The 23,142-nt window shown below is 38.7% G+C and overlaps 1 protein-coding gene across 8 annotated transcripts in view; it reads right to left on the bottom strand.

The window, feature by feature from the left end:
* The window catches only part of ENAH (ENAH actin regulator), a 96,985-nt gene that overhangs the window by 27,528 nt on the left and 46,315 nt on the right, over window positions 1-23,142 (bottom strand). For 7 of the 8 annotated variants that reach the window (XM_061350475.1, XM_061350477.1, XM_061350479.1 and 4 more), the window contains exons 2-4: window positions 21,381-21,546; window positions 19,158-19,335; window positions 7,537-7,621 (exon numbers count right to left, since the gene is read on the bottom strand). In XM_061350475.1, the coding sequence (XP_061206459.1) occupies window positions 7,537-7,621; window positions 19,158-19,335; window positions 21,381-21,546 (429 nt within the window). Of the gene's footprint in view, window positions 1-3,830; window positions 3,972-7,536; window positions 7,622-19,157; window positions 19,336-21,380; window positions 21,547-23,142 lie in introns of those variants that run through there. The other variant, XM_061350478.1, reaches the window with a different exon arrangement.

A 23,142-nucleotide genomic window follows, 5' to 3' on the forward strand; every position in this document is an offset into this window, starting at 1 on the left:
ATGCAGAAAGCCCCAGCATGTGGGCACAGATAGCATTATCTAATACAACAGTCACTACTTACTAGAATACATCTCACATGATGGCTGTCCTCCTCCCACCACTGACTCACTGCAACAAACAGAGCAGCTGCCTGCAAACAGGCTACACAATGAGTAGCTGAGCGAGAGGCGCCAGCACCAGATGCAGGATGACCTCAGCTCCATCTGAGCATGCTGTCGTCTACACAAGAGCAGCTACCTTGTGGTTGCAAGGATCCGCATGCACTCCATGGACATCAATTTAGCTGGATACAGTCAACCTGCTTTATTCACTGTTAAAACCATTTACAGGAAAAAATGAAAAAGTTCTTTAGCATGCTATTTGGAACTTAGCTGCTAGTTTTAGTTTTAACAGCTTAATCTTCTGGTGATCTTCTGCACAAGTTCAGAAGAAGAAAAGATGTGTCCTTGGTGGCCCTTTAGATTTGCAGGAACTTATCTGAATAATAAAAACTGAATGTCAATGTGAAACTTGCTCTTCCACCTTTAATATTTATTTATCATGCCAAAATTCAGCATTTACCACAGAGCTCACTCTCCTGTATGGTCACATAAACCTACTCTATACATATCTCAAGGCCTACACTTCAATGCTTATGTATCATGGGATGAACCACACACCACACCACACCCCCCAGCTTCGTAATTCATTTACAAAGAGAAAATATAACCTAAATCATGGGGATTGGACTAGATGATCTTTTGAGATCCCTTCCAATCTCTAACATACTGTGATACTGTGAATACAGACTGCAAATTTCCATCAAACACAGGCAGACACCACTGAGATCAAGAATCTTCATGACTAAAAAGTACACTTGATGCACCAGTAACATCAGCAGAAGCGATTGATATTAACTTCTTTGCATCTTCCTTAGCTCTCTCAGTTGCATAGGCTTCACTCTGCACCATCTAAGCTGAATTCCTGCTATATGGTCTTCCTGTTTATCAAGTTAGCTTTGTTTTTTAAGTGCTAGACAGTCCAGACAGCTTCTACCTGGGCATACTGCACATTGTTTCAGAGAAGCCCAGACAAGAGGCAGTCAGCTTGATAAAATGAGCAAGAAAAAGACTGTTCAAAGGCAAGTGAGTTTATGCATATGCTCCGGAATTGACAACTGCGGTTTCAACAGTGGTGGACCTCTAGTTCTTTAAACAGTAGTGGAAAGTGAGACTGTTTCAAATTATGTCTTTAAAATTAAATATATCAAAGAACAGTTTACACCTAATTTAATCCAAAATTATGAAGGCATTTAACTGAGCAGTTTATGATGATTTTGAAACACTAAGCAAATCTCAAGGTCACTATAGCTATTTCCAATGTTCAAATAGCTTTCCCCCGACTGACAGATCATCACTGCGTGTAACACTTCACTGTCAATTTGATTTTCCTCATACACTAGTATTAAGACAATCTGAAAACTAGTATATGGTCTACACATTAACAGTTTTTTCCCTGAGAAATGTCTAAAACCATGACACTTGTTATATATTATTTCTCATATATATATTGTTTCTCATTCTGCAACATCACCCAACTCCTCCTGTTCTCCTTTGTACTCATGTATCTCAACTTGCATCAGCAGCAAGGACTTCCTTTGGTCAACAAAACACCAAATAAAATTTGACTGCTCTCAATCCCAATGAGAACTGCCTGTTCTTATGCTCCTCACACTTTCACAGCTATCCTCCTCTCTTCCACCCTAACTGGGAAATTCCTTCTTGGTATCTGTCAACTGCATTACTGAAGCCAAAAGAACACCTCATGAACAGCCTTTTTGCTTTTGCAAATTATTCTTTTCTTCAAAAGTAGTTCTAAAGCTTTTCACATCACCAAAGTCAAGCTAACAGGCTTTCATTTCCTTGATCAAAAGGGATTTAAGGTCTAGCAATAAGCCTCTATGTTATAAGCTCAAAACGCATTAGTTGGAAATAAGAAAATTAAGAACTAGGTTTTATCAGCCAAGCAAAAACTTGTAACCCACCACGCAATGAAGACGTGAAGAGGTAACTATAAATCTGAAGGTTATTAGATCTAAGGATTCTAACAGAGAAAGGGATCTATTAATACTCTTTGATCAAACGTCATCAAGCCTAGTTTTCCTCACCTTGATCTTTCAATGTATTATGTAAACTGAACAGAACACCTGAACTTTTCTGGCAGATGCCAGACTGCAGGAAGTCATCTGTGCATATAAAGGTTTAGAAAACCCCAAGAATCTCAGCAGTAGAAAAATTTACTTTCACTGGCAGCTCCTTCTCAGTGGTATATTTGAGTGAGTCTGGTCAGGACAGAACTTGTAACAGGGAACCACCACAACTAAAACTATGCAAAAAAGTGCAACAGTTTTTAATCCTAATAGCGTGGTTTGATTAAACAGAAAAAAACCCCTACAGAACTGAGAATTTTGCATAAGGGATAGAATTTCAGAGCAGTTTTGTCAATGAAGTCAGAAGACTGCTTAGTGAAAGAGTACTCTTTCTCAGTCTGCTAAACATGTCAATGGTACCCAACATCTACGTCTATTCACTACTGTAACCAGACAGCAGCCATTACTTCTCCATAAAGGCAGTTATTAAGTCTCTGAGAGCTAGACTTGACAGTACTAAGGAAAACTTTTCTGTGAATTGGAAGAAACTGTGAATGGAAAGAAAATGAGAGGCACTAAAAAAAATAATTCTACTAGAAGTCTGTTTTCCAGAAACTTTGAGGGCAAGAAAATATAGTCTTTAGGATGAGGTTAACAATGCTGACTGATGGGTCTTTCTGCTTTTGTCTCCCTTAGCCTCCCGTCCTAGTATGCAATGCAGAGGCTGGAAAGATCCAAACGGCTGCAGGGTCTCCCATGAAAGTACCACAGCAAGCTCAACTTGAAAATTAACTAAAAGTCACTAAACTACCAACTAAACTTGAAAGACTGAGCTGCTGGAGCTCTTAGTTTAGGCACGAAATCCTCCTTTGATTCCACCTAAACCAAGTCTCTGGTTTAGGCCCATTTTGTAACATGCACAGCACACAATACAATCATATGACAGTATTCTACAGACCACTCCAATAACCTAAACCAAAAAGCCAACTACTGTATCACATTTATATGCCTATCTCAGATTAGAACTGTTTGCTTAGTTATAATGGAATCAATCCATACGCCTTTAAAGAAAGCCTATTTCCTCAAAATGAGCTGTTGGATAAATGGCACAATTTCAAAAGCAAAGAAAACAGAACATCAACAGTGCTAGGGAAAGGTCATGGGTTGTGGGAAATCAGTAGAAACCAGGCTACCAGGGACAGAAAGTGACAGGCAACCTTTCCTTCCTTAAAATTATTACAGTTACACTGCCATTAAACTGGGGGATGCACGGTTTTCTCTTTCAGTATTTCCACACGTTTCCAAAAGAGTTCAGGAATTATAGATGCAATAAATGATTTATAGGGGGGAAATATCTTTTACTGTAATTAAAAATTAAGATTAGCAAAATCTCAGAGAGAATACTTTTAATCTGTAAAATAAAAAGCATTCCTTTAAGTCTACCAGTAAACAAGAACTTGCTACCCATGTCAGCCTCTGAACTTGCACTATCTACAAATAAGAAACCTTCCAAAAGATGTTACAAAACCCACACCGTATCAATACTACTTTCTAGCACAGTCACACATCAAGTTTTCTTTAACAGTATCATCCCAATCCATGAAATAAACTAAAACTGCAGGCAACCTTAGTTTGATCATTACAAACCCCACTAATAATCCACTGTTGCATTTTGTGAACTTCTAATTTTGGAGCACTTACGACAGAAGTCGGTCAAGTTTTGGTCCATTGCGCCCCTGAAGGACAGCAGGCGGCTTGTATACCTTCATTATCCTGACAATCTATGGGCTTTCTCTGTTTCTGGTGTTCTTGGTCTCTTTATTTATGAAGCAGTGATGATTGTGAAGTTATTTATAACCATTAACTCATTAAATTCCCAAGTGTCATATTAGATACCAACCCAGTGACTCATATTCCTGACAATATATTTATCACGGCTGGAAGGTAAATTTACATGCACGAGTAGCACACACAGGCATGCCATGAACTAATCTTATATTTTAAAATGGTATTTGACATTAAGTAACTCAAGTTATTAACCAATACGTGTATGTCAACTGAAGTTGGCTCATTATCAAACAGATCAGTGGAATTTGTAAACACTGCCTGAACACCACTGCCACAAGATGAAAAATAACCCATGTAACAAAATTTCCCTTCATTTTTTGAGGACTGAAAATGGGGGCTGGAGTGTTTTAAAGCTTGTTATTACTGCACTTAAAATATGTGCAAGCTAAGGAAAATCAGTTATCTCCAAATACTCCCTGAGAGGGAAAGCATACTCCATGTATGTTAAGGTTTATTAGAAGACAGTTTCAAAGTTACCAATTCACCAGATAGCATTATTTCAATAAGCACCTATGTGTAATCTTGGCCTTATAAAAATCTCAGTGTTTAAGATCACACATCTGATCCTAGTGGCTTTACAGATTGTCTCACTGCCAGACAGCAATGCAAATATTCAAGTAAGAAGCTCTGCAGCAAAATAAACACAGTAATATTGGTGCTTTAGCACTTTCAAAATAGCTAAACCCTTTGTAAACTAAAGAAAAATCTCTGGACCAAAATAATAGATTTTTGTCAGCTATGACCTCATTTAGTTCTTTAGTTCCCAATTTCCCCAAGATTCCTGAACACCAGTTACAAAAGTGAAGGAAAACATGGGATCAGTTGAAGAGCTCTCTTTAATATGCCATTCTTCACCCATTATTCCTTGAGCAAAACATTTCTGAGGAAGTGTTTCTATTTGTGCCTAGGAATACCCTGAAGCTACAAGCCACATAACTGAACTTTGAAACCCGTCCTGCTCTGAGCAGAGTTGGACTAGATGACCCCCACGGGCTTCTTTTCCAGCTGTAACTTTTTATGTGAGCAGATTTTTGTTATCAGACTTAGAGTAATTCCAGAAAATGTCTTCCTGAATTTGACATGGGAGTCAGCCAGACACTACTGAATCCAGGTACACTTAAGGGGAGAAATGAGACCAGCACTTAAAGACAACTATTATCCAAGCCACATCTTAAGCAAAACCCAACCTTCCAGACATTTCATGAGCAATAGACTTAGCAAAGCCTGCCTTTCTACTGATCCATCACAAATCCCATGTTCCTTCCTACACAGTAACATTTACTCCCTTCTCTTGCGTTCCCTGTAGTCCTACCGCTCCCCACAGCATTCAGTTCTTCCCACACTGCCTTTACCCTTTACTGAGAATGGAAATGTCACTTGTAAACACGTTAAAAGTAATATATACCTAAACCTTTTCTTCCCAACTGTTTACTACTCTACATTATGGTAGTAAGACTATTGTTATTACTGTCTGAAAGCTGAAAGACAGCTACTACCGAAGAGAAGTTCCAGCTTCGAGTTAACTGAACTCTATTATAACCATACAGTTACAGCAGCAAAGAGACCAGAGAAGCATTTGTGAAATGTTTTAACAAAATTATGTGTTCTTCTTAGGCTTAATGACACAACAACAATAGGCTTTCCACAGACAACTGGGCTAGCAATATGAGTAAACACTCACTCCAGATGTCGATCCATTTTTAGGGGAAAATCAATATCAGAACCAGGACCAGACTTCAGTGAGGACACTGTATTAGGCGGAAACAAGTAGAGCACAGTGATGAAATAAGGAAGTGAAGCCATAAGAATGCCATCTGATATGTCCTTTACACACAAAAACTTGAGACGTGCAGAGCTCTTAATATGTGGCAGCACTTTCTGCTGAAGAAACGTCTATCTAAAATACCTTCCTCTGAAACACTGTTGAGAAGTATTCAGCATTATAAATGTCAATTAATACAGCCTTCTGCAGGAACAGACGGGAAATGAAAATATTAAAAAGCCACTACTGTAGAACAGAAAAGAATATCAAAAGAAAAAAGCGTTTTAAAAGCCTGTCAAAAGAAGTGACATAAAAGACCTTTAACATGACAGCAGACTTGCACGTAAACACATCAAACAGACAGCTTTGTAATGAGCTTCTTGCTGTTTGTTTTTAAACAAGGCAACTTTCAGATAAAGCGACCCCTGCTCAGATTTAAGAACATACTGCAGAAAAGAGACGGACAAGTATGACCTATTTTCATGTCAAAACTTTGTTCAACACCTATGGCTAGTTTATCAAATCTATACTAGGAATTATTCCCCAATTACCTATCTGTTTCTGCTCACCTTTACATAAACAAACTAAATGCAAAGTATCAAAATAGGCAACATTTCAGTGCCATTTAGATCAACATGTTGAAGTATTTTTTCCAGTTACCACTGACATCTATGAAATGCATTTACACCATCAATCTGGACCACCTCCTATTTATTCAAGGATCCTGTTCCCTGCATCTGTACTGCATGTGACCTACATCGCTCCCAGCATCCCTTCTGGAAGGGAACAGCTAATGTCCTGGGAGTATTCTGATGGTAAAATAATCCAGGATTGCACCACAGGCTGTATGCTTGAGACAGCCCAAGGACTTGCTGTTTTCACTAAGCCAATCTCATAGCACTATCCTGAAAGTCTCTGCCATCTCATATACCAGACACTCAACCTATAGCACTAACCCACACTACCATGCAACGAAAGTGGGAATATGGCAACTAAAAAAGGCTGTTCCCAGGACTTGGGCACATGACTAATACATAGCAACTATTAAAAGGAGCTGATAAAAACTCTGTATGTTAAAAATGCTATGGGTCTGAAAGATACCCCACAGAGTATGGGACAGGGTACAGTAGCTTCACACTGAAGGGAACAGATTAGCTGGGATGAATGCCAACTGGTCGGGGGAACATGCTCTGCTCCCTGAGGGTAGCACAGATACAGCCACTATTGCTACAGCTGAAAGTTAAACTAGTAAAAGGTTACATAAATTCATACACTAAAAGCAGAAAATGAAGGTTTCTTTACTAAAGAACTCATATAGTATAAAGACAAACAAGCTTTCCAATGCAATGTTTGATCTAGTGCATCCACATTCAGGAAGAAAAACTGTCATTCTCCATGATGATTTAATTCTCTACTTCTAAAGGTTAAAAACTTCCTTCCATGCTTGCTGCTTTCTTCTTTATAAGCATGTGTCAAAAACTGAAGGCATAACAGGCACTGAAAAATTAATTAGCCTGGTTGAAAAGGACAGCAGTGAAATCTTCCAAGGCTTCCCATACGATCTTCAACTCTTTCATTACAGGCCAACAGCAACTGAATTGTTTGGGTGTAGAGAACACAAACAGGGGATCCAGTCAAAGTTTTTACATAGGAAAGCTGCACTGCTGAAAACTGCATGCATAAAAACACTGCTCTAATGCAAGGAAGTAATTGCAAGTCCTTGACATTTATTTCTCATCATCAGTGAGGAGTTAGTACATTCTTTAATTGAACAGCTGTTCATATATAATACCATACCTCCTCTGGATTTCCAATTCTTCTTGTGATGGACCATTTTGTACTTGAGAGGGAAGCTGTGAATTCTGTCGAGGCAATGTAGGACCTAAAAGTCAAGACAGACCAGAAATTAATGACTTGAACTTTCAGTATGCAAAAAGGCACAAAAATCAAGGAAAAAGGCCAGCCACCACATGACATTGTAAGAACTGTTTGCTTCTGCTTTTTAAGCCAAACAAGCTCAACAACATAATACAGCAACTAAAAACCGCAACAAATGTTACCTTATATATTTGCAGAATGGATTTATTTCACACAGATGGAAAGGTTTCACAGAAATGCAAAATAAGCTTTATATATGATGGAACTTGACAAAAGCTTTGAAAAGCACCCAAAGGCTGAGATTTTCTTGAAACAATGAACTTGAAACAAGTACTCTTGGAGAAACAGAAAAGGCTCAAAAAATTAACACACTCACCTAAATAGAACACTGGAAATGGGGAAGGAATAGTAAAAATAAGAAAAGAAGAACAGGAGAAAAAACATCAGAAGCTTAGATAAAGTATGTTTCTACAGGTCACACTTTTATTCAGATTTTAGCTTGTCTACTTGGATCAAATACCTTCCTTTTTGCATAGGTAAGTATTGTGTCCAAAGGAACAGAGGCATAACACAAATGTAACAAACTGTGGGATCTGAAAAGCACAAGAAATGCTAGAGAGAAGGACATGCAAATTCACCTTTGACTTTTACTGATGAGCAATTCTCAATCATACATCTTTCAAAAATTATATATGCTAGACTATCTAAAAGCAAAGGGGCTTTTCCATTTTCCTCACAAATGCATTTACAGCACAAAACTATTTTAAAGGATGAAAAAGTGTGGAATGGAATGCATTAGACCATGAATGGTTTCTGTAAAAATGGGCAGTAAACCAGGATATTAATATTTAGACTATAGCTACACTGAAGATTATGGAATTTATAAGCAAGCAGAATTAAAACCAACAAAAATGTATCAAGTAATTTCTTGCTGAGATTCCACCAAACTGCTTAGAGTGATGGAGTTGAAATGAGATCCCCCCCCCCCATCTCAAATATCAAACTATAAAATTTCTTTGCCATCTGAACTTGTTGAAGTCATCCAAAAACATGAAGAGACCATGTGTGATATACCGAGACATCAAGGACAGGCGATCTGCCTCAGACTCAGCAAACAAGTGCCCTGTTTTTAAAGGCTATACAAAAACATTTACTCAGAACAGCATAGTATGACCACTGTGGTCATGAAGACAACAAATGCTGAAAATTAAAGAGGTGTACACTATCTACTGCACCCTACAGGTTAAAAGAACTTACTTCTAGAAGAAGATAAAAGCAGGAAGTGTACTACAGGGTTTGTACATACTCCTCATGCAGTCTTTTCACCAGGAATTAGGTCCTCATACTGAAATACATGATGTCGCCCTGCATGGACTACTTTTGCTTAGAGTACATCCAAGAGATACCCACGGATATAAATCTAGATTATTTTTAATGCAAAAGATTTAACTGCATTGATAATCACTAATTTATCAGTAAGCAGAAACATCTGTCATATTGCTCATCTGGAAATCACTTCTGCTTTAAAACTTGAACAGTTTCACATCCTCCTCTGTCATATCTCCTGCATGACAGATGGAAGGCCTTTATGCCCACTAAGCCATGACTGCAGCTCCCAGGCAGCTGGGCTATTTGCTGTCTGCACCATGCTGCAGCCTTTCATGGACTTTCAGAAGTACATGCAACCCAGCAGCAGCTGTGCTGCTGCTTAAAGGTGCTATATACCACTACCGCTTGCCACGTCTAATATCCTCCCTTCCCTCAGATCTGCTGTATGAAACAAAAGAACAAAAATAAAAAGAAACAGTGATACTATAACCATTTACCAACTGGAACTATTTGGTACTGAAAATACAGTAGAAATGAAAACATCAAACTTCCATGCATTTAATCTTTAGGAGTTTAACAGAGATTTTTTTGAAGAAGGCATTATCATGCTGCTGTAGCTGAGTGTGGACCACCACTCTGCAACCTTTCTACCAGTGTCCATCCAACTCTTTCTTTTGATAGCTTCACAAGAAACCAACCATCTAGCTTTATTTGCACTGGCTATTCCAGAGAGCCCACCTATCAGGAAACCTGTTCCTGTAGCCTCAAGATTCATTCTAGAGCACTGTATGTCAGAAAATTATGTGTCTGTGGAACACAACAGGCACAAGTCAACCTGGCCAACCTACTCCAGTGAGATATGTGCTTTTTTTATAGCTATACCTGCAAAAGAGCTGAACACAGTCACCTGCTAACAATTAACATGGTGCTTTGAGTATTCCTCATATATTTTTGCCATAAGGAAATGCAACCTGAGCATACCAAAGGCTTTCAAGAAGGAAAAAATCAGCTAGCAAGTGATCTGGCGTGTTCTCTGACAAATCCCTCCCTGCAAGCATAGATTCTAAGCAGCATGTTAACAGACACTGGCAAGTTAAAAGGTACACACCAGGTGGAAAAGTATGTTTTATCTTATAATATATATTACAGCAAGCCAGGACCACCACTTCATTGCTAAAATACAACTGTCTGGCTAGTGGAACAGATGGTATAATAAATAAGAAGAGGTAGCTAATAAAAAAGCTATGAGGCTTTTGAACACTTCAAGATACTTCAGAAGCATCAGCCCCCAAGAGAAATATTCAGTGAATCCCCAAGAGAAATATTCACAGATACTGCCTGGAAAAAAAAGCCTGATCCTCCTACAGGATCACTTTATCTTCAGAGACCAGTACAAGCCAAGTAGGAGATGAGGCTGAGTGGTCTATTCATTCTGAGTTTTAAGGAAAACCTAACATCTTTCTTTTTCTAAAGAAAGCACAGATGGTGCACGCCGCAGCACACACTGACAGACAGAGGATATAATTTCATACTAATTTGTTCAGCAGCCATTCCAGTTTCAACACTTTCTGCTTTTCAGCTTATTCTCACCTTTGCATCATCCTTCCTCTACGACAGTTCAGGCAACTGTTAGTGAGAGATGGGCTGGAAATCAATGCATTAAAAATCCCAGAGAAAAAACCTGCAGGAAGTGTTTTCACCAGCTAAATCAGAACCAGTTCTGGCTCTTCACACAGTCACACAGACAGCTATGCTGGCACAGCTCAGAGAATGACATCAGACTGCTGGGGGTTGCTTGAACCAAATTGAGCATCCCCAGCATCACCTTTTTAAACCACATCCAGAGTTGTAGTTTATCAAACTCTGTAACTTCATTTTCACCTCCAATTGAGTTCTTACCTTTGTATCTCCATTCAAGAGCTGAATTAATTCCAGTTGTACAAACCTATGAAAGTATTATTAGGAAGTTGGAGATGGAAAGACACAGCTTCTCCTCCCTTGATGCCTTCTGGTTCATCAGCTTCTTCCATCTTTCAATTACATTGCCTGCTTTGCAGTTTCACACCAAACTCTACAACCCCACTTCTTTTCATGTCAGCTGCCTTATGCTAGCATCTGGCTGATACTAAAGACACCACATTCCTATGAAATAACAGCCCTGAAAACCCCTGAGTATAAACCGTTAGGATTGGAACAATTACAAGTACTACAGGTCACACAATGAGCAACAACCTGTATCTTCATTTGGCTGGACAGGCTTGCTTGGGAGCTGGTAATGTAAGGAAAAGCGTATTTTTGGGGGACTGCTGGTAATCAGATCATCTCCCTCCGAACTGCACGTGCCTTATGGTTCAAGAAGGACAAAACACACACAAAACCCCCCATTGCTGCAGTCACTGTCTGCTCAGAGTACAGCATCAGAAAACAAAATCTACTGCCTTTAAGAAAAAGTTGATCAACTGTCACACGAGAATTTTCGTTTGAGGTGAAGATCTCCATTCATCCCCCAGAGAAACAGTTTATAGAAACAATGCAGTAATTAAGAATTCCCACTCTTTCATTTCTCAGTATGCCAGCGCCAAAACTAAGCAACATTCCAATTACACAGTTTGCTATTCAAATCAAAGTATGACTGACTATTCAAAGGAAGAACTGACTGAAAGCAGACAGCAAGTTAATTTATATAGGCATATATAAATGGGTATAAAGATAAGTGTACTGACTAATTATAATCTTTAAAATGATTTTCATTGAGGAAGTTTGAGTACACCTACTAAGCAAACAACGTACCCCAAGCAAGAGTTCAAAACCACAGCAAAAAAAATGTATTTCTGTTATAGGATAATTTTTTTTTAAAAAGGTGTTTTAGTAAATGTTTTCTGAATGAATGGAAAGCAGGATTTTTCAGAGATTTATGCTAGGAAGTAATAAGAAAAATGACTATGGTGAAGTAACGTCTTACTTATCTCTGGTTCCTCCTCCTGCTCAGATCCTGTCCTGCTCTAGGATATGACAGAACAAAGTCTGAGGAGACTCATTAACTAGCTTTCAGCAGATGCAAAACGTCACCACTCCTCAACACCTGGATTTTGTTATACACTGATATGCAAGACCAGAATGGTCAAAAGCCAGGGCATTAGCAAGTGATAAAGCTATTCCCCAGTACTTCTATTTGGATGAATCATCTTCCAGCTAAGACTTTTCTTCCCTTCAAATACTCACTTCCATCATAGATAGCTACTGTCTTCCAAGTCCCTTCAGCTGGGTTAATTTACTCATCCCTTTGATTCATTTTAGCAGAGTGGTATAACTTATGTTGCATATTCTATGCTGAAAGTAAATGCTTTCCACTTCACAAGCACTTTTGGTACCTGATGAAGGTAATAAAAGGGGACAAGAATAACAAATATATTCATTAAGATACATTTGAATGGAAGTAGAGCCAAGCCTCCTATCTATGCCAGTACAGCCTCCTACCAACACCAGCAGAGCCTTGGAAACAGTGCTGATAACCTGGGTGGTAGCTTGGCTCAGCACAAACCTGCTGGATGATCTCAAGCAAACCTGTGGCTTTTCCCTCCACTATCCTTTTATGCAGGCAGAGATCGAGACAAAGCTTCAGCACTAGAATATTACAGTTGTTTAATAAAACTACAACATCACAATCTTAGAATAGCAAGTATGACAAGTTAATTGTATCAATACCATCTACTGCAGGATATTTATTACTTTTTCTTCTCCAATTCTGCCAAATTTCTTTAAGTAGCAATTTTTTAGATGGTGATGGTCACTGCTTGCCTATAATACTACAGAAATGAGCCTAACAAAGCTGTATTTTCACAATTACGTTCATAATTTCACACCACTAATCTGTTCGCACAAGGCAGCAGATTTAATACAGCTACATCTACTGATATTTTTAAGACAACAATATGAACCCTCAGAAGAAAAATGTATTGACGTTCCCCAATGTTTATTAAACAGTACTTTATCCACAGAGTGAATGTACTTCTACACAGAAGAAGCTTGACATGTGGTTAAGACCAACTACCAAATTTTAATGAAATTCTTTGGGTTGCTCACCCAAACTTTAATGCTTTCACCTGACAGAACATCACTAATTCTGAAGAACCACACAAGCAGCCATTAAAAGCGAGTATAACTCTGAAAATGTAGCAATCTCTCCCTTCACTTCCAAATACCACAACTAACACTGATGATGCTTTCAATAATCTTATGTGTAATTAAAATGTAATGGAAGAATTTTGTTCAATAAACAGTTAAAACTTCTTTTAGGTCATTATTTTGTCATACAGATCAGGATTAGTTAACCAGAATTAGGTGATTTCTTTGATCATCCCACATTTAAAAGGCAAAGAAAAAGCTTGCCAGCAAAAAAAGAGATTATTATCCAATTTCTGACCACATCATGTTACTCCCATTCTGACAGGGAACAAAGACAGCCAGCTCCAGAGGCCTACCAAAGTACAGGTATAGCATAATTACTTCATTGCAGTAACTTTTTCCCTCAAAACAAGCCTTAGCATGATGTGAACCAAAACAGTATGAGGAGAACTGCCCGAGATCCCCTTCAGACCTGCATATACATTTCTCTTTTCATTCTCCTTTAACGTCTACATATACTCCAATTAGGCAACCCCAATTTTTGTTTCAATTTGCATTTCCCAAAGATACTAAATTATTCAATCTATGATAGGAGTAAGTGCATTCCCCTCCCAGCAAGGATTTAATGAACTCTCTTTTCTGTAAGAGAAAGGACCACACATCAATATACAGCTGTGGAAACAGCATCTTTTCCCTATAAAGGTTTGATTATTTTATAACTGGACAACCCAACTTCTAGGTTTAGTAATAATTTCAAAACACTTTAACCTCAAGGGTGTTTTTTTTCCCAAGATTAGACTAACAAAACCTCTGTTTCTTTTTCCTCTTCCCCATTTTCCTATGAATTAAAATGCTATCTAAGGCAGTATTAGAACAGCTTCGCTGAAGCCATTTCTGTCCTTGCCTTTATATCCAGAATGCCCAAAATCTGGTCAAGAACTAATACATAACTGTTAAAGATCAGTACAAAAACAATCAGGAATTTTACATGTATGTGATTCTACTGAAAAGAATGAGAATAGGCTTATTTACAGCTGTATGACATCCTTCATTTTTTCTTTTGCTGCTTTCATTTTCCACGATGAACAACCCAAAGAACCTCCTCAAATGCAAATTACACCTATACAAACCTCATATTTAGTTTCTTATTCTCTTAGCAAGGCTTTCCTGAGACTGAAGACACATGCCACACAAAACACCCCTTAATTCCAGCCTAACCACAAGGTACTTTCTGCAGCAAAACAGAGTATGATGCCCCTTAGTTCCTCCCATCTCCCAGTGCACACTTTCCTGACTTGCCCTTATTCCTTCAAAGGAATAATCCATTTCCTCACACATCAGAGAATTTTCTCAGCCACTTTCCTTTCATTGAGGTTTTTCCCTCATTCCAGAGTCACTTTGATTACAACACCGAGCTCTACTTGATGCAGACATGAAAATTTTCTCTGTACTGCAATGCAAAACCTGCAGAAAGCAGTCATCTTTACTCTAGACCACTAAGACCGGTTACTGAATGTCAGACCATGCTGCACGCAACCTCAAAGCTAGAAATCCTCTTCAAGTGACCTCTTAAACTGATGACACATACTTGTCATTTGATGAAGGTGTAACTTTTGACCACCTCAGACAATCACTTAATGCAACGAGTAAGTCTTCCAGGCTTTTCCCAGAAACAAATTTTTGTAACGTATCTCTTAAACAATATTGGGAAGGAACTTGTAGCATAAGTAATCTACCTTAAAATTCCAGGAGAAAAGTGTAGTCCTGCGTTGTCTTCTGGATTTGCAGATGGCCTACAATCTGCTTGACCAGCCAGCAGGAAAATAGGGTCTGGGTGAAGAGCTACTAGCTAAGGCAATCATTCAAACCAGAACAGAGTGAAAACACTTTGACTTTTACATTTATTTCAATAAACAGAATTCAAGCATAAGAGAAATTAGGGACAGTCAGTTGGGCTTGTTCAGACTGGAGAAGACTCTGGGGAGATCTTAGAGCAGCTTCCAGTGCCTGAAGGGGCTGACAAGAAAGCTGGAGAGGGGCTTTTTACAAGGGCCTGTAGTGACAGAATAAGGGGAAATGACTTTAACCTGACAGAGAGGGGATTTACATTAGACATTAGGAAGAAAGTCTTCCCTGTGAGGGTGCTGAGGCACTGGCACAGGGTGCTCAGAGAAGCTGTGGCTGCCCCATCCCTGGCAGTGTTCAAAGCAGGGGATTGGAACCAGGTGATCTTGAAGGTCCCTTCCAACCCAAACCATTCTGTGACTCTATGAGAGGATAAATAACTAGATATACAGTATTCCAAACAGTTTCACTGACAGGGCAGCCATCCCTTCAGAGCCCTTTGAGATAAACCTGAATTGGGTTTCAATAAGAAATTTGCCAGTTGCAGTAAAGCCTGTTACTGTGCATTCTGAATTCATCAGAAGGACAAAATACCCATTGCTGGGTGCTCAGTGGGACAGGAGCCCAGTGGCTTCGCCTCTGCTCTGCAGATCCACTAGAGGGAGATCCTAAATTAAACAACCTCAAGACACGCAGGAGCCAGCAGAACAGCTGAGGGTGCCAACTGCCACCAAAGATCAATGGCATTGTTCAAATACATGCGAGAGCAGGACACCGTATCATTTTATATATAACAAAAAAAGACCAAGAGAGCTGTAAGGAACAGCTGACTTTCAAACTAAAAGGATGCTCACAAAATAATATTCCTCAGAAGTCGTTTAGATTTCTGTGAACCTTTGCATAGAGTTTCAAATTCATCTGCAGCTTTATGAATTTCTGAGCAGTTATGCTCAGCTAAGATTAAAGCTGCTTGCCTTTTATGAATAAAATATAACGTAAAATAACCAAGCTAATAAAAGCAATTGCCAAAAATGAGAAAACACAGCAGAAAATAAGGACACTGCAAGAACCAAACTTTAATTGTAGGCAATTCTAGAGTAAAGGGAAGTCATCCATATAGGTTTTCTTTATTCTGGGCTGGAGGTTCTATATGCTGGTTTAGATACAGTAGGAAACACAGCAATTCACATAAATTATTAGAGACAAGTTGTTCTCTTCAGGTACAGATTTTTGAAGCAGTATCAGCAGAATACCAACTAGCACTAAATGTGTTAGAAATGTTTAAGAGTCTAGCGGATAAACTGGAAGAAACAAACCTATCAATATGTAACATACTGATCTTCATGTATTAGCACAAATTCCTTTCATAACACATAACCCCCCAACACCATCTCAAAAAAGGATAATTGGGGGTGTTGAAATCCATCTCCTAAAGTGAAAAGCTAATATCAGAGCCTCAAAGCCAGTGAACTGTCTAAATAAATATTCAGCTGTATCAGTGATGCTAGGGGGAAAAAAAATTATCACCGAGGATTCGTTTCTAGCCACACTTTAAGGAAGTTATACTAACCACAGGGAAAAGAAATGCATTAAACTTTGAGCAAGGAATCTAATTTGCTTCTAAACTACAAACTACTTAGTATCCTATTTCCATTATTAAAGCAGGTATGTTCAGAAAGATACTTCATCTTTTTCACATCGTACACTGACACAGGTCAGAAAAATATGTAGATACAAGTAAAACATGTAAGATCATAAACTGACAAACCTCCTGGCTGATAAAATTTCGGGACACTTTGTGATAGTTTTCTAACAGAGATGCATTATAAACATTTACCTTTAAACATTGTCTGGAAATGGTAATAGGCTTTCAAAGCAATTCTACATACATAATTAGGATTTTTCTTCACAAGCAGCAGTGCAAAACTACTCATCTTCAGACACTGAAGTGACAGCAGTAACATTAAGCTTTAGCTGGATGGTTGGACGGGGCTTGGAGCAACCTGGTCTAATAGAAGATGTTCCTGCCCATGGCAGGGGCTGGAAATAGATAAGATTAAAGGTCCCTTCCAATCCAAACCATTCTATGATTTTATGATCCTGATGGCTATATCTGTTATATATCTGAAATAGGTAAGTGATAGCTAATCTTTAATCTTTCTTGGCTGACAGAAATTATAGAAGGACAGTTATCTCCTCCTATGCCAATGGTGTCCATCGTTAGCTTCTGATGCAGCTACCATGCATTTTGACTTGTACTGACTACTACCAAGTCAAATCACAAGGAGAAACGAACGGACTACCTTATATTCAGGAAACATGAGGGTCACCACCAGTCGCCATCAAGCATGATGATGCAACTTATGTCATGTTCTTGTCAGACCTACATCTCAAAGCCACAAATAATAAGCCAGACAGACTACAGCACTGTATTCAGCAACCTGGACATGGTATTCGTCATATTTAACACACAAATCCACCTGAAAATGAAACCTCTCCACAATCATTAGAAATTAATTGGTAATAAACCAAATGATGCAGACAAACTCAAACTGAAGGGCCATTTCAGAGGTCAGTGAAGAGACTACTGGCAGAGTGATTTGGAGGAATTCACAACTTGGGATGAGCAGAGGACAGTATTCTAAGTACAATCACTTTTGGGCTTACTGCAATGCTCATCTCCCCTTCCCTCACCATTGAAGAAACTACCGAAGTGATGCCAACAGCAAAGAGAGTTCTTGCACTGAGTTGTCTGAATGATGTTTTGTATAACAAAAGTTACAGTTTAAAAAAACCCTAAAATGATTTTAGTTTTATCCAAGTCTTTACAAACTGAAGCTGGCATCTTAGCTCAATACATTTTCTACTACTGAAGAATCTAACGACGTAGCGTTAGCCCACATACAGTTTACATAAAGCAGCAAGAGAGCTAGTCATCAGGCAAATCACAATAATCCATGAAATGAAGAAACAGACACACTGGCTAATTAAAAAATGAGCACTGTCATGCCTCCCTATGCTATTTCAGCCTTCTAGTAGCTCAGTGTTAGTGTAAGGGGAAGGAGTTAAACTAAATGATGAAAATAAATATATGTACATATACACGCAGTTGTTTTATAACTGAGTAACCCTGAGGGATAGGAGAACTGAGGGATTTAGAAGAGAAAATATCCAAGCAAGAGGTAGGAGAATGGGATACACAGCTAATTATTTTAGCTGGCAAAAAAAAAGCTTTACCTCTAGCTACCCTTTCTACTTTGGCCTCATATGCTACATAACAGCATAAGCACTGCAGAATACATCATCCTTGGTCTAGAACACTTAGTTTCAAATGTTAAGTCTTGAAAAAACTGTCAGAATGAAAAACAACTTGAAAAGTCACCCTTTTTTGCTGAGAGACGGCCCTAGTAAGGTCATCTACATTCTCTTTTCTTCACAAGAGAAAACTGGCTCAGAAGTACTATCTCTTGTTACACAATCTTTAAAGTTTAATGAGGACAAAAGAATTCATTTGGTTACAAGAACACTGAAGTCTCTTTCAGTCTTTTAAAATAAAACCTCCCTCTCTGTGTCTCAGTGTTATACTGACCAATTTGCTGTACAGCCTATCTAGAATACATTACAAATACCACCTGAAGACTGAAGCCACTAATGTTTCGACCAATGTTTTAAACTGCCACCCTGTTCTCCAAATCGATAGACCTGTTGTCTAGATTATATGTGTTCATCTGAATGTTACCCCTGGATCCAACGTCTCCAAGCTAGAAAACTCTTGTACAGTAAGGACTGCCAAAGAAGATGACTTGAATTCCCAGGTTTGGAGGAAAAAACCCTAGAGTGTTTATAATAAACTGGTTGTCAAGGAAAAGCGAAAATACCAATACACATTAAGAGCGTCTCTAGAAATCCCCAAAAGTACCTTGATTAAGAGGTATGCACTCCTTGGGTCAGGAGTTTTGGTGTTGTTTCCTTAAATAAAAGGCAAAACCAGCAGCTTTCTCTATGCAACACAGAACATGACAATCAATGTACTCATTAGGAATCCCATTTACACGGATGGCAGTCGAGATTCACTATTACAAAGCATCAACTAGGCAGACAAGACTCCCAAATAATTAAAATGGTTAGAGGCTGAATCATGATTAGAAACAACTTACTGACTGCTATGCATAAATATTTGAATGGTTTCCATCTGTATTTGAACAATCTTGTAAAAAAAGAAAAAGCTCGGAGACTCTTACCAGCTTCCTGTGAATTTAATACTTCTAAGGCATGCATCATGGCACTTGCGAAGACGTTGGCATCTTCTTTGCTGCCAAAATTCAGACCATACACCTGCCGAGCATCACGCCACTGGTGGAAGGTCTGTGTAGCCTGATTGTACTTCAGCCCTTTCGGAATGGCACAATTTATTACCACCTAGAAACATTACAAAATAAAAAGTTACTTACATTTAAAGTTGCTTTTGCACAACAAGTTTCAGCTTCATGCAGATTTTATTCCTTAACCATGTGGATAAATTCAAGACCCATAATCTGTAAAATCACAATGCTGAGGCACATAACCATTGCAATTTTCATTCCAATGCTGCATGAAACCAGTGATGAGAATACACAAGGGGACTAATGAGATATTTTCTATCAACTGTGTAGCTTAAGCATTCTCATTTCTAAAGATGCAGTGATGTTTCATAACAGCAATGTAGTAATATCAACAGTTCTGGCTTTTAATAGCAGAGTACTTGATGTGAATATGCATCTGGATCTCAGAAATGCATTAGCTTTTTATTCTCTACATTAGCTTCTCAGAGTACTTGTTAGAACCATTTTTTTTAACCAAGTTATCACCTTCTCTCTGTGGCTGCTGCACCTCTTAAGCTTGCAGTGCTTTCAACAGCAGTTCATGGGGACTTCTACTATGCATCACAAGGTATCATTTTGCAAGATCGTTATGGCTCACACAAAAGGTGATAAATTCTAGCTAGTAGAACAAACACTTATTACAAGCCATCCACTAAGAGGATCCCATTGCACTTGGATAACTATATCCTCTAACCTTTTTCCACTGAATAATGGGAGGAAAAAACCATGTTTCTTCTCAGATGAATTCACAGAGACCCTTTATTACTTCAAATAAGTGTTTAATGATGTCGTGGTTTAACCCCAGCCAGCAGCTAAGCACCGCACAGCCACTCATTCACTCTTCCCCAGTGGGATGAGGGAGAGAATCAGAAGAGTAAAGTGAGAAAACTCGTGGGTTGAGATAAAGGGTTTTTAATAAGTAATGCAGAAGCCATGCACACAAGCAAAACAAGGAATTCATTCACCATTCCCCGTTAGCAGGCATGTGTTCAGACACTCCAGGACAGCAGGGCTCCATCACACAGAATGGTTACTTGGGAGGAGAAATGCCATCACTCTGAACATCTCCCCCCCTTCCTCCTCCTTCTTTCCCCAACTTCATATGCTGGGCATGGTGCCATATGGTCTGGAGTATGCATTTGGTCAGTTGGGGTCAGCTGTCCCAGCTGTGTCTCCTCCCAACTCCTTGTGCACTCCCAGCCTGCTCACTGGTGAGGTGGTGTGAGGAGCAGAAAGGGCCTTGACTCTGTAAGCACTGCTCAGCAGTAACTAAAACATCCTGTTACTAACACTGTTTTCAGCACAATTCAAAACATAGCCGCATACTAGCTACTATGAAGAAAATTAACTCCATCCCAGCCAAAACCAGCACAAACAACAAATCACATAGCAGATGATCAGTGTATGCTTCAGGTCTGTGATAAATGACCATGAATAGACCAAAAGAATTGTTTGTAAATGCTGGGAGAGAAGGAAACAGATACAGAAGCTTTACTCAAACAAAAGGATTAGATTTTAAACCTCACCACAAGTTTTCACCAGGCAAAGCATATTTCAAGACACAGTACTAAGTTTGCCATTTAATCAAGATCTAACAACTTCATCAAGGAAATTTAGATGTAATGCTTGTAGCTCCCTTCTCAATCTCTTGAAGTGGTAGATGATGAGCACTACCAAATGTCAGAAGTTTTTTTGAATTCAATGACCTGGGGAGATGAGGTATCATGCATCCAACTTTTCATAAAGATCTACAAGAGAACTGCTGGTACCGATATAGACTGCAGTTAACAGGGAAGAAGAAAAGATTTTAGGTTGACACTTTACCTTTAAAGAAATCAGATGTCTTGTCTACACCACTAGCCTTTAGATTTATCTGTAGGAAGGAATGGTAAAAGGGTGCCCAAGGACTTTTGCCTTGGAAGTATGCAAAGTGCTTAGTTTATGGGGAGAAAGCCATAATACAGTTTTGCTACTTCAGTTTAAAAGAAAACTGTTTAATATTTACAGTTCCCATAATTTTACTCAAGATGTACTTCTCAGTGTTAAAAACAATCACAAAAATAGCTTAAGATTCCTATTCCAAATTTTCAGAGATCTGCTTACCTGATGATCCTGAATCTTTCTGCCCACAACTCTGAATGTGTTGTTGCCTGTGTGATGATATATATGAACTCTGCTGAATCCAGTTGATCCACCAGCTGGTACCCATTTCTTATTGGCATCATCATAGACCATTACAGCAGCCCGTGCTTGGCAGATACTCTGTTCACTGTTAAAATACAAGCATTTTGGAGTAGAACATAAAATTATTTATGACAAATCATCATCTTCTTGGTTAGCTTTTGCTTTTTAAACTCAAAACGTTAAAGCAACGCTCCTTGCTGAAACATCCACCTTTCTAAATACATAACACCAGTAGCACTTTGTCATTTTGCTTAAAGGTGCTCATTCTGAAATGCTGTGGTCAAGACAAACAGGCCAAACTACTACTAAGAGATCAGAAAATGATTTACTTTTCATTTCTTTTTTGCACTTCTCCCCCCTACAGGGTTTTTCCCCTCCTTTCTGCTCACCACCCACCATAATTTTAATTAAGTGCCATAACCATGCACAAAGTTTACTGCAAAGACTGAATTACAAAGAATCTGGAGTTGCACTGGCTCCATACAACTTCTACAAGAAATAAGGATTGGAAGTCCACTTGTTCGTCTTAACGTACATAGAAGGAAACACACACACAGGATAAAGTTTAGCACAACAAATTCACCTGCTCATAAATTAAATGCCTTTTTGGTTTGACATATCTTACAACTGTAAAAATGTGTTTCTTACAATTATTTCCTCCCTGAGAAAAGGTTCTCCTCATTACTGAAAAGTACAGTTCCATTAGGAAATTGTTATCAGTAGCTAATTCTGATTATTATGGCAGTCATCTGGAAGCTGTTGTATAGCCTCAAGTTCAAAGGGAGCATATCATGAATGTCATCAAACTAGAAACACAAGGAAGCATGATGTACCATAAACACACTGTTTATTAGGAGGGGGTGAGAGGGTGATACTACACAAGTTGTCTTTACGGGAAATGTCCAGATGCAGACAGGAAATAAAAATAGAAAGGAATTATTTCTTATCAGTAAGGCAAATTCTCTGAACATACCACTCCAGTACATCCAACATTATAGAAAGCACATGATGCCTGGCTTGCTAGGAATGTGGCCTGCTGTTTGGAAAACTGAGAAGGCTGAAGAGACATGCATTCTTCATAAATTACTAAAGTAAAGTAGTGAAATATTCATTCATACTTCATAAAGGAAAGAGAACACAACTCTCCCCAGTCTTTCTTGGGTTGTTTTTTTTTGGTGGGTTTTTATTGTTTGGTTGCTTGGTTTTGGGGGTCGTCTGGCTTGTTGGTGGTTTTTTAACAAGAATATGCTGAATTTCCTAGTATATGATTTCCATCTGACACACAAAACCTCAGCACTGTATCCAGCTGTTTTGTTAGCTTTCAGTACTGACATTGTTGAGAAAACATAGTCTCAATTTCAATCACACTTTCCACAGCACTCCAACAGTTGGAAAAGCACTCAACACTGGGATGCTTTTCAAGACTGGGAGAGAAGAGAGAATACTGAGATTATGTCTCCTATGTGTACAAGAGAACCCATATTTCTAATTTGAAAATGTTGTAGTCTCATCGCCTATTGAACAACTAGATCAGAATGGGATAACATCCTCTAATTAAACCACCTTTTCTAGCCAGAAATTAGTTCAATGCAGGGATAGTAAAATTATAATACACATATACAGAGTGCTTCTTTTCTAAGCATAGTTTACATTTTAGACCAAAAAGACCACATCTGATCCA

This window comes from Neopsephotus bourkii, unplaced genomic scaffold (genome assembly GCF_033783945.1).
Source record: "Neopsephotus bourkii isolate Nb327-2 ecotype Australia unplaced genomic scaffold, CSIRO-AGI_Nbou_v1 NB_518, whole genome shotgun sequence".
Taxonomy (NCBI): Eukaryota; Metazoa; Chordata; class Aves; order Psittaciformes; family Psittacidae; genus Neopsephotus; species Neopsephotus bourkii.